Source organism: Schistocerca nitens, chromosome 9 (assembly GCF_023898315.1).
Source record: "Schistocerca nitens isolate TAMUIC-IGC-003100 chromosome 9, iqSchNite1.1, whole genome shotgun sequence".
Lineage (NCBI taxonomy): Eukaryota > Metazoa > Arthropoda > Insecta > Orthoptera > Acrididae > Schistocerca > Schistocerca nitens.
The window spans coordinates 420,568,841-420,581,397 of NC_064622.1; the positions used below are offsets into that span (position 1 = coordinate 420,568,841).

Consider the following 12,557-nt stretch of genomic DNA (forward strand, 5'->3'; position numbering starts at 1 on the left):
TTTGGCAACCGGTCCGGACATTTGTCACACAGCATCATCCCCCCAACCGTCCTCCATGCGCACAATCAAATAATTTTTTCGGAAGCAATTATTTGATAGTGGTGTTTAAGTATGCAAAGTATGCTCTTAACTATTTTGAAGACAGTTTTTATGGACGGAAACGAATAATTAAAAAGCAGTACAAATAATCAAACGTATTCTTAATGACATGCGACTTCAGCATGTAGCTTAGAACCTCTTCAATCTTTTTCCCTTCCAACAAATTTTGAAATTACATCATCAAAATCGACTCGTTGTAGAAGCTTTTCAATGTACACCAACGCTGATCTCAGTTCCCTGGTGCAGAGTCAGCGCCTCGCCTGCAGCCTTCTCTCCAGGCACAATTTTCTTCTTTCAGTTAGTTCTACTGTTTTTCCACACGAACTCGCTTCTCTTCTCATGTGTCCTACTCAAATTGAAGTGCATCGTCAACAAGATAATTTCGCTTGTCTACGGAAACTGAAATGCTTCGTCAACAACAAAATTTATCTTGTTTTTCAAACAAGACTGTAAACTTCCCAACTTAGCCATATACAGTCCGAAACCGATCCCAATAATCCGTAAATAATTTTTGAACATGGTTGACCTTTTATTACACAATTATTCATAAACGCCCACAAAAAAGAAGGAATAAATACAGGAAATGACACGGTGCAAGGAACAGAGTTTGAGCAGCTCCAATTATTTCTTTAGTTTCTAAAGAATGAGGCAACTTCTCAGTGGCTTCGCTGAGACACGCACTTAATAGGTTGGTAGTGAGCACCCGACTGTGTATCTGGAAGTCTTTTAGAAGAAATTGTTCTTCTGCACTTACCACTTCATCGAATCACTCAAAAAATTTTGTATGACAAACCGAAAGTTTCCCAGATTTTGACGAAGCGGCGACAATATTCCTATATTTCGCTCCGTACCAGTCTACCCGCTTTTTGGGTCCTCGGTCCAAAAGAGCCGATACTCTGTTGTAGGCATACTTTCGAGAAAGCGTTGTAGCTTATGGTGCTATAAACGAGTAGTTTCCTTTGTTCATTTTCTGTTTGCAATGGAAATAATGTAGAAAATGAAAATAAAAAAAGTCACCGCATAAGGACTAGACTCCGCGACCCTAGGATTACCGTTCTGTTCTCTTCGTTACGCAAGACGCTGCTTCGAAAATACGTAACGAAAATAAATAATATATCGTCCGACACACGCCAGAAACGCTATTTTTTCTAAACGCTTGGCTATCTGGTGTTCCAAATTCTATCGCTTTCAAACCGCGGATATGCTATAAATTTACACGAAATCGTTTGCGATGTGTAGGCACGGTCCCCTTCTTAGAGCCCTGAACTCGCCAGACAAGAACTGGAGTTGCATACCCCTAATACTCAGCCATCAAAAACAATATGCACCATCGCTTGGATTACTAGATGTTTACGATGCTATTTCTACAGCGTGGTGAGTAGTTCATCTTGGAAAACACAAACGGCTGATGCGTTGATGACTAAACATCATCAGAGAGCAGAACGGGGCACTCCGCAAAACTCACGGACTTCGAACGTGGTCAGGTGACTGGGTGTCACGTGTGTCATACGTCTGTACGCGAGATTTCCACACTCCTCCACTGTTTCCGATGTCATAGTGAAGTGGAAACGTGAAGAGACACGTGCAGCACAAAAGCGTACAGGCCGACCTCGTCTATTGACTGACAGAGACCGCCGACAGTTGAAGAGGGTCGTAATGTGTAATAGGCAGACATCTATCCCGACCATCAAACAGGAAATCCAGACTGCATCAAGATCCACTGCAAGTACTACGACAGTTAGGTGGGAGGTGAGAAAACTTCGATGTCATGGTCGAGCGGCTGCTCATAAGCCACACATCACGCCGGTAAATGCCAAACGACGCCTCGCTTGGTGTAAGGAGCCTAAACATCGGACGATTGAACAGCGGAAAAACGTTGTGTGGAGTGGCGAATCACGGTACACGATGTGGCGATCCGATGGCAGTGTGTGGGTATGGCGAATGCCCGGTGATCATCATCTGTCAGCTTGTGTAGTGGCAACAGTAAAATTCGGAGGCGGTGGTGTTATTGTGTGGTCATGTTTTCATGGAGGAGGCTTGCTCCCCTTGTTGTTTTGCGTGACACTATCACATCACAGGCCTAGATTGATGTTTTAAGCACCTAGCTTCCCACTGTTGAAGAGCAATTCGGGGATGGCGATTGCATCTTTGATCACGATCGAGCATAATGCACGTCCTGTAGCGGAGTGGTTACACGACAATAACACCCCTGTAATGGACTGACTTGCTCAGAGTCCTGACCAGAATCCTGTAGAGCACCTTTGGCATGTTTTGGAACGCCGACTTCGTGCCAGGCCTCGACCGACATCGCTACCTCTCCTCAGTGCAGCACGCTGTGAAGAATGGGCTGCCATTCCCCAAGAAACCTTCCAGCACTTGGTTGAGCGTATGCCTGAGAGAGAGGAAGCTGTCATCAAGGCTAAGGGTGGGCCAACAACGTACTGAATTCCAGAATTAACGACAGAGGGTGCCACGAACTTGTAGGTCATTTCCAGCCAGGTGTCCGGATACTTTTGATCACATAGTACAACTGTCCTCGCCAAGGACGACTTCTCCACGTATGTCAGCATACGCAGGTTGCTCCCTCTGGGCAAGGATGGTAAACACGTTCAAATGGTTCATATGGCTCTGAGCACTATGGGAATAACATATGAGGTCATCAGTCCCCTAGACTTAGAACCACTTAAACCTAACTAACCTAAGGACATCAAATACATCCATGCTCAAGGCAGGATTCGAACCTGCGACCCTAGCAGTCTCGCGGTTCCGGACCGAGGCGCCTAGAACCACTAGGCCACAGCGGCCGGCAGTAAACACGTACACGCGAGTCTAGGAAAGATACACACACACTCGCGCGGCCACTTACATACCTTCCCTGCAGTGTCAAGTGCTCTTTACCAACCCAACACGAGCTTTTTCTCACCTCAGAGCGTTGCAAGAACATAGTGCCAATGTTATTTGAGTTCTATGCTAGAGAACGTATGGGCCCTTGGAGTTACACTGAACATTGACGTGCGCCTTCCAATAGCATGCGTTGATACTGTTCAGTCGCGATTTGGAGGGGATGTTCTGGGGGAAGAGACCAAACTACGAGGTCATCGGTCTCATCGGATTAGGGAAGGACGGGGAAGGAATTCGGTCGTGCCCTTTCAAAGGAACTATCCCCGCATATGCTTGGAGCGATTTAGGTAATCACGGAAAACCTAAATCAGGATGGCCGGACGCGTGATTGAACCGTCGTCCTCCCGGATGCGAGTCCAGTGTGTTTGTGAGGACGCCCCGAAAACAGCTGACAGCTGGAATTCCGCCCTCGAATCAGTGACACAAAAATATCACCCATGCCTGGCGGCCTTGAGCGTTGCTTTCCAAATATGCGTATTTTCACAAGACTCGTGACCGATATGTTAGAGCTGAAGCGAAGGTTGAACCAGTTTCAAGTATCTAGCGAGGTGTTGTGCGAAAACGGTATAAGTTGACCTCCTTTGTGAGACGCGGTAGTGGAAGCGGTACCAGAGGTATTTAGCAGTAGGCCATGGAAGCCCATCCACCGTACAGGTTCAACAAGAACAATGGTGAGAGAGAAAATTTTAAAATTATATACAATAAAAGCTGTTGTTGTAAGATCATAACAGATACACAAAGCGGTTTCTATTGTGACAAACATTTTTAAGGGAGTTGATCATCTGCTCCTAAATCTTGATGCGTTGACTGTGCGTTAGCTTGCGAGCTTCGGAGGTGAGGGAGACCCGGATCGAATCCACACGGCGGCGTCAGCATGAATTTTATATGGTCTTCCACAGTGGCTTTGCCAAATGCTGGGATGGTTCCCAATCTCTGCCTCACAAAATATGATACACTAACAACTTAAGTTACGATGACACACGGAACAAAGTTTACTCGAGTCACACGACTTTACTCCCACACGTTATGTGGCGACTGAGTCGACAAAAGTAAAATGAAATGTAATTACTAAATTATGGATAACAGTTGTCCGCGTACTGTGTGGCAAACGGCTAGGAAAGAGTAAGATTCGAAAGAGAGTTGATGAAAAGCAATCGGGAATAATGTAATTCGAACACAAATAAAAACACGATCGAATTCTGTGCAAGGGTTCATGACGTGGAGCATTATGTGTTACTTTCCGATTCTTCGCATAATGTGTAGCACAGAAACATGAACACATTGTCAATTTGCTGTCGTGATATAGACACACACTTTCTCATCCAACGATGCGAGTACCTTAGCTGGTTACGATGTCCTCACACCGATGATAAGGACGAGGGATCCACTTTCCACTAGATGCACCTAATAAACTGGTCACTTAATGAGAGTGAATCTTTTCTTCCCCTTTCTACGTTTTCCGCTAATTTATCTCCTCTCAAGATTTGGAAACAGTTAACAGCTTCCACCAAACGTCTTATTAGGCTTCTGAAGAGCACTGGCATGGATCATGGCCCATAAAAAAGGAAAGCAGTTAGTCGCTGGAACCACTCAACGAGCTGTGAAGAGATTTAGTATGGCGAACGCTGATAAGGAACAGTTACTCACTTGGAAAATTTGCTCTCTCTACTTCTAGGCAGAAACTACTTCGAGCTTCTTTCCTTTTCATTTTGCAATGTGCGTCAAAGCAACCGAACAGTTCTTGAGAAACACTTGTGCTACATACTGATTGTTAGAAACGTAAATCTAATGTTTATGCAGTCTGACCACGATCCACAGATGTTATGTTGTTGAAGTACTCTTCGAAAGCTCTTTTCAGTGTCACAGAGACAACTGCATAGCTCCAATTTTTAAAGAAAATTAGGTTTCGTTATTCGACAGATGTATGCTTGAAAATTAATTGTGTATTGAACGACAACCGGCTGCAAGCCCGAAATTTGTTTGAACAACGTGTTTCTTGACTTCCGAAAAGCGTTCGGTGTTGTTCCTCGGTACTTCCTAATGAACTAAATAGGAGCGTGTGGATTCTCAGATGAACTGTGTGACTAGATTGAAGAGTTTCAAGCAAAGGCAACACAGAATGTCATTGTGAACGGAGAGAAGCCTTCATAGTAAAAATAATTTCGGGTGTGCCCCAGGGGAGTCTTATCTGGCCATTGCTTTTCACAGTATATGTAAATGACCTAGTAGATAACGTCGGAAATTCCATGAGGCTTTTCGCGCACGATGCTGTTGTATAAAGAGAAGTGGCGACACTAGAAAATCGTAGCGAAATGCAGGAAGACTTGCAAAGGATCGATGGTGAGTATAGGGAGTGGCAATAGACCCTCGGGATAAATGTATTACTGATACATAGACCGAAAGACCATTTATTGCATGGTTAAAAAACTGCAGAACAATCACAGGAAGTAATTACTTCTGTAAAATATCTATGTGTATGTGTACGTAGCGAGTGGATGTGGAACGACCACATAAAATTAAATGCGAGTAATGCACGTGCCAGATTGACATTCATTGGAAGAATGCACACGAAATGCAGAAGCTTGCAAAACAATCGTTCGACGAGTACTTGAATATTGCTCATCAGTATGGGTTCCAGACGAAATAGGACTGATAGAGGCAACAGAGAATATCCAAGTAAGAACAGAACTTTTCGTTGCTGGTTCATTTACTAAAAGTGAAAGCGTCAGAAATGCTCAGCCAATTCCAGTGGCAGACTGTGCAAGAGAGGCATGCTGCATCACGTCTTGGTCTCTTATTAACTTTCCAAAAGCGTACATCCCTAGAGGAATCAACCACTGTATAGCCTTCTATATATACACTCATGCTCATAAATTAACGATAATTGCAGAATGTGGTGCCACCCAACGTGGCTCTATACAGAACTGGCGCTAATAGCATAGGCACGTAGGGAACACACACGACACAGATCTGTAAGTGCATGGTACTGGTGATAAATTGAGAAAATAGTCCCGAAACACATGTGCTACAAAGCGCAGGCCGCACAACGGGTTGGCATACTCGGGATCAGGTTGTCGAGCAGCTGCTGGGGTATAGCCTTCCATTCTTGCACCAGTGCCTGTCTGAGCTCTTCAGTAGTAAGCCGAACGTGACAGTGTGAATTCCAGCTCGCTCTGTTCGTCCACGAGACAAAGAATGCAGTATTTTTATAGAAATTTACCACAATCGCGAATCGAACCCACGTCCCCTATGTAGCAGGCGGGCATTCTATCACAGGGCCATGCGGCCCGTGGAAATAACGATCTTCCTATAGAGTATTAAGCTTTAGCTCACGTGATACGGTCTGTCAGACCACTGCAAAATTTTCGAACTCGCTGTCCAAGGTCAGTTCTGGGAGGCTTCCTAACGCCCTCTACTGTGCTTAAATCGCCAATCCTATGATGTTTCGTTGTCGGTTGCATTATCGCCTTCTTTGTTTGTTGTTGACACGTGTTATTGACACGTGTTGGTATGTCCTAGTTTGCATCTCGAAGACTACGTACCTGTTTTCTTCAGTGCGGTAAAACATGTCTTCAGGAAAGAGTCGGTTTCAACGCTCCTAAATTTGATGATATTCGGTGGATGGAGGAAGATGTCAGTGACATGGATCAAGAAACAGACGGAAAAAGACGACGATTTTGCAATAGCCAGTGATCACAGTTGTGTTAGCGAACAGTACGACCATTAAGACGAAGAGCTTCAGGGCAGTTACTGTGATGTGGACCTTCCGTTTCTCCAAGGGCGTACTAAAAGTGTTAGTTAAAAATAAGTGTTCTCAGTGGTGATAAAGAAAAGTATAGTACCCAGCACTGAATGTGAGTCTGCAAGTTTGAACCCTGAAATTTAGTTTGATGTGGCCATTTACTTGCTACAGAGATACCACAATATTTCGGAATGCAAATTTCAGCCCTGTAACAGTTCGGTTTTGGGTACTACTTTAAAAAAAGCAATTAATAGTATGTACTTTGTGTGGTAAAAAGTAAAGTGCTGGAGGCAATAAAATGAACACGGAGTATTTAAACAACACTTAAGTAATAATAAAATTAGTGTTATATAACGTAAATTAAAAATTTCAAATGATTTTTGCCAAAGACCCCACCTCGTTGTATACGCTAAAGAAAAGTCACCTCGTGATTTGAGCGTTAAATGTTGTCGGAAAAACTCGAAGAATGGCATCAAACGTTCTTTAGGGATTGATACTTGAGTTTTGAACTTTATGTACCCAACACACACACACACACACACACAAAGAATCCGATTGCCATGTGGTCCCCTGGAAATAGTTTTCTGGCGTGCAGAAAGTAGGATATTTTTCTACATTGAGAGTCGTCTGCTGGCGAAGACGTAATTTCACGTGTCTCTTAGGAATATGTGACAGGGCTATGGTGCCAGTGTTTGTGTATTAATGAGTTAGCTGGTACTAGTGTTGTTGTGGTGTCACCGCCAGACACCACACTTGCTAGGTGGTAGCCTTTAAATCGGCCGCGGTCCATTAGTATACGCTGGACTCGCGTGTCGCCACTGTCAGTGATAGCAGACCGAGCGCCGCCACACGGCAGGTCTAGAGAGACTTACTAGCACTCGCCCCAGTTGTTCAGCCGACTTTGCAAGGAAAGGTTCACTGACAAATACGCTCTCATTTGCCGAGACGATAGTTAGCATAGCCTTCAGCTACATTTACTACGACCTAGCAAGGCGCCGTATTCAATTGATAATTAATATTATGAAGCATGTACCGAGATGTTCTACAAATGTGGATTAAAGTTAAGTATTACAAGATTTTAGTACTTTATTGCAATTCTCAAGACATTGTCCTGTTCCAGGCCTCACGCCAATCTGCGTGAGCTGACGCGTGCCTTTCGGCTACTTCCGAGTGGCGTGGCTGTCTTGCTACGCCACTACAGTTGTAATCCTAAACTTTTCATTTTAGTGGACTTTAATTTAGTCGTCATAGTGCAGATAGATGGGTGATCTATGAGGCGGAAATATAACTGTAGTCTGAATATTTTGGCCTCCGGCCTGAAGCCACGGTCTGAGTTGCAGCACGACTGTTCCAAAAGAAACCCCGCACGATTGCTATTCGGGAAGTATAATTAACGCAAACTGGTTGAAACTGGTTGCTAATCGACACTCGTTTTACTATCAGTGACGTAAGGCATGCGTCACCAGCTATGTGTTTTTCCTCTACAGCGCCCCATCGGTTGCCACTGTATCTACTGCATGCGGAGAGAAGCACTGAAAGCTGGGCTCGTTTCTCGATAAAATGGACTAGCGTTAGAGGACAACAAAATACACAAATCTACGTCTGCCCATCCAGGTTTAGGTTTCCCGTGATTTCCTCCAATTACTTCTGCAGTATGTTGGGGTGTTCCATTCAGCAGGCGTTGTTCAAATTGTTTCGGCTACGTGAGCTAGCAGACGCCATTTATAGAAAACTAAACTCTTTCGTCACCGGGAGACAGATTTTCCACTATGCAAAGTGTTCGACCAACACTGTCTTCCAATTACATAGACAAGTCCTCCCTTCCACAACAGTCACAGCACTAACCCTTCGGGCCTTAGTCTGCGCAAGACATGGATGCTAATCCACAACTTTTGTATAGCTATTTGTTGGAGTGGAATCTAAAACGTGCACATCCACCGTGACTATCTTCTTTTATGTGCTGAAGCTGAATGAGATCAAGTGGCATAAGAGGCCAAGCAGACTTCACAGGTCCGTCAAATTTCCATCGGACAGTTTCGCGGCCCCGTTGCTGTGTGTACAGTTTTCGAACGAAACGCTGTAACACGCGATAACTTTAGAATCTCCCATTTTTAGGTGTTCTTCCACTAAGGTTTCACCTGTAGCTGTGTTGTTCTTCGGCTCTTGAATTCCTTTGGTTGTTTATTAGGTGGCTTAGAATTAGATATTGTTACTTTTAGAGCTCCTATTTGCAATCATTCTGGAGAGCCGTCGCAACCCAGCAGCCTGTTAAAATATCTGCTGAAGATTGTAGTTTGTCTTGTTGTCCGTTCCTAATTTGCAATTTTTATAGCGTGGACCAAGTGGCTGACAAACTTTCTACCGTGAATTGTCTTACAGGAACCTGTGACATTTTTAATAAAATCTTCCGAATTTTTCGCCATTTTGTCTGTTTTTGCATTCCTTTGACTTCAGCAAGCATTTCTCTATATACAGAACAAACTGAAGTCAAAAAAGAAATGCGCTTGAAAAATAATATGACTAGAGTCCCCAGCTTTGCACAGGTAGCACGAAGTACCTACGACCTGGTGACTTTTCTGGGGTAGAGATAGTAAATTACGCATGGTGCTTCCGTGACTATGTTGAAAAATTTCAGGGATGATGGAAATGGGTAAATGTATCAATTTGAGGTAAGGGACCCTGGATCGGAAAGGACCGAGTCGAAAGTTGTATGCGAAAATTCTTCTTATATCTCTGACAGTAGGCTTCTTCTACTGCGAGCCCTTTGCTTTCCATATTTTGGGAGGAGATAGTATAGACCAAAACAAAATTTTTGAAAAGATGCCTAGTAAACATGGGCTCTACGATACATACCTTAACGGCTTTGAACACTTGTTCAGTAGAATAGATGTGTTTCATAGAAGTAAATGTAAGCAATTGCTCCCCGATTTTCGCTTATAACTGTTGTTTCCCGACCAGGGTCCCCACCTTATATTGATACATTAACCTTCGTTATCCCTGAGAGTGTTTAATATTATTACGCAATCACCCTGTATACATAGATTGACATATACCTTCTCATACAGACATAAAAACGCGGTGAGGATTTCACTTTCTAATATGTATAGAAAGAAAGCCCCTCCAAGTCCTCGAATGCCATACAGTCCGTCTAGGTTCCCGCATCCATTTACCTTCCCTCACATGAATCTTCTATCATCTCATCAAATTCCCACTCCTCCTCACCCACACTGAATACCTCTGCATCTCTTATACTATCCGCAAATTAGATTCCAATACTCCATTAGATCCCCTCTGATCACAAACCCTTGTCTGCGTCTGCACCTTCACAAGCACGTCCCTCTGTCCCTACACCCACACACACACTCCATATCCTATCCCAGCGCAACTTAAACCAACTCCCTCTGCGAGACAATGAGATCCTTTCCTTCCTACCATCTTTCAATCTTCCGAATCTATCCCTCTCCGCACCAGGGATCCTCTCTCTTTCTCCTCTTCATCGATCCCTATCTGTTTTCCTCTTCTAACCACTACCCACACACCTCACTACACCTCATACTGTTTCTTTCCTACCAACTGTATTCCCACTATCCACCTCAACTCCTATCTATCATTTCAATAATTTTCCTTCCTTACAGACCCCTATCTTTTTATCCATACCCCTCAACGGTACGAAACATATTCTCTCTTCCCACAATATTTCTCGCCTAGTGCAGATCCTTCAGATCATAGAAGAATATCACCACGTTGCAATTGTGTTTTTTAAATTGCGTATATTTTTCGCCCTTTTATCTCTCTGTCATTATATTTTTAATTTAAAAATGAAAAACAGTCCTTATATATTTTTTATCAACTTTGTTATATTTTTGAGAATGCTCTTGGCTGATGAGCGCAGTATTGTACCGCTGACAGCCATCCCCCGCTCATATTGAGCGAGGTACATGAAATAACAACAACTGAAAAAAGTGTAAATGGAAAATATTAAAGAGTTTATATCTGGATGAGCCTGTAATTTATAATATGTTTATAAATGTTGTAAATCTTAGAGAGTTGCTATCCTCATGCACTTACACATCGTCATTTCGTACTTTCAGATTTCCTTTTTTCTCATTAAATGGACTTCTTTTTTTCTCATTAAATGCCGATCGTTATTGCAGCAAACGAAATGTGCCAGCAACTAATTATGTGATGATTCGATATTTGGAATAATAATTCTTGTCTAAATTGTTACAGGGATCGAGACGAGCGCGCGCGCTTTGACTGCGCGCCGACACGGAGGGTGGCGGGCGTGGTCCGCGCACGCACCTCAATATGGCCAGTGGTGACGTCACGTCCGAGCGCGCTGCAGGTGTCTCTGATGTCGTCTGAGGTCGAAACCCAGGCACGGAGCTCGGCCGCTGACTGGAATGGCAACGCTCAAGTAGTTATTACACTTACACCTGGACTGTGGCAGGAAACTGTGTTCATTATATTCATAATACCATATTATACACCTCCTCGTGGTAACTGTTCTCACAAGCCGTGAAGCTGTGTACTCAACTTATTCAATCTAATTAATTTATGTATTGTAATGTACCATATGTAATCACGAAATAAACGGAGACAATTATGTTATTTAAATATCGTATGTGGCAATTATTTCAATATCTAACAAGTTACAAAAAATCCTTAGGATTACCATACTGCCGGAATCCAGTACGTGATGCTCGCCATGCTGAAAAACAATTCGAATGATAACTACATTAACTTAATTGTAGCAACGACTGAAACACATACTCCATGTGTATTTATTTCCGTAAGTCATAGCTAATTACATGTGTTCTAACCACGCCCTTCCGTACTGCTGCTCACTTACGTACCGACAGAGTTAAAAGATTATTTTAGTACAGAATGTTACCTAGAGCCCTGCAAAATTTTATTCTCTCATTACGACTGTGTTTCTTAATTCACATAAATTTAAGTAATAATTACAGTAGGTCTTCTTTCGTCTCTCTGCCAAGCAACATCGAATCAAGGATCAAGCTTTTGAACAAATATGTTGTATGTATACGTCATATTTTGTAATTCAAAGTGTGTACTTCTATAAAGAAAATAAGGCAGATGTGATTTGATTCATATTGAAACAATAACAGTCTTCTTAAGGAGTATAACAAAAACAGTCCGTCTAGATTTCAGCTATTTGGTAACCGGTTTCAGCCAAACATGACCATCTTCAGACTGCTAACTCTCTGGTGGTGTTTGGAGCCAGTGTACGGAGCTGTTGGAGCTGAAGATGGTCATGTTGGACCGAAAGCGGTTACCAGAATAAATACCTGCAGTTACGATCTAAGCTGACTGTTTTTGCTATAAGAAGTGATTTGATTGTTCTTAGTTAACTTTATGATGTGATATATCAAACACTAATGTGCAACAGTAATAAATTTATCACCGTTTAGAACTATTAAGTTTTTCTGCCAATTTCTACAAAAGCCTCGTCGTAACTACTAAAAATCTTCTCGGACACTTGATTTTTCGCTTTTCTGTTAAAAGAAGTACCACGTTTAATGGTATTGGAAACAGTATTTCGGTATCCTAATACTGAAATGTTACTAAAAGGTGATAAAATTATTCAGGCAATCGCGACGCTAGTGTGCAGAATTCATTTGGTATAGCCCATGCAGGATACGGTGGCCAATGCACAGTGACCAGTTTTCGTCCAAAGCGCTGGGCGATTTCATTCTTCTGTTCGGAAGAGGAGGCCGATAAATGTTTTCCACCTTTCGGCCAGTCAGCGAAGACAGATTCGAGGCCCGCCCCCTGAAATCTTTCTCAAACGAGT

General features: G+C 43.0%; 1 protein-coding gene across 2 annotated transcripts in view; it reads left to right on the forward strand.

The window, feature by feature from the left end:
- The window catches only part of LOC126203219 (IQ motif and SEC7 domain-containing protein 2), a 113,851-nt gene extending 102,492 nt beyond the window's left edge, over positions 1-11,359 (forward strand). For both annotated transcript variants that reach the window (XM_049937463.1, XM_049937464.1), the window contains one exon: positions 10,973-11,359. Coding sequence is in view for 1 of the 2 variants with exons in the window: in XM_049937464.1 (XP_049793421.1) it covers positions 10,973-10,999 (27 nt within the window). In the remaining variant the exon portion in view is untranslated. The remainder of the gene's footprint in view (positions 1-10,972) is intronic.
- Positions 11,360-12,557: the final 1,198 nt, after the last annotated feature.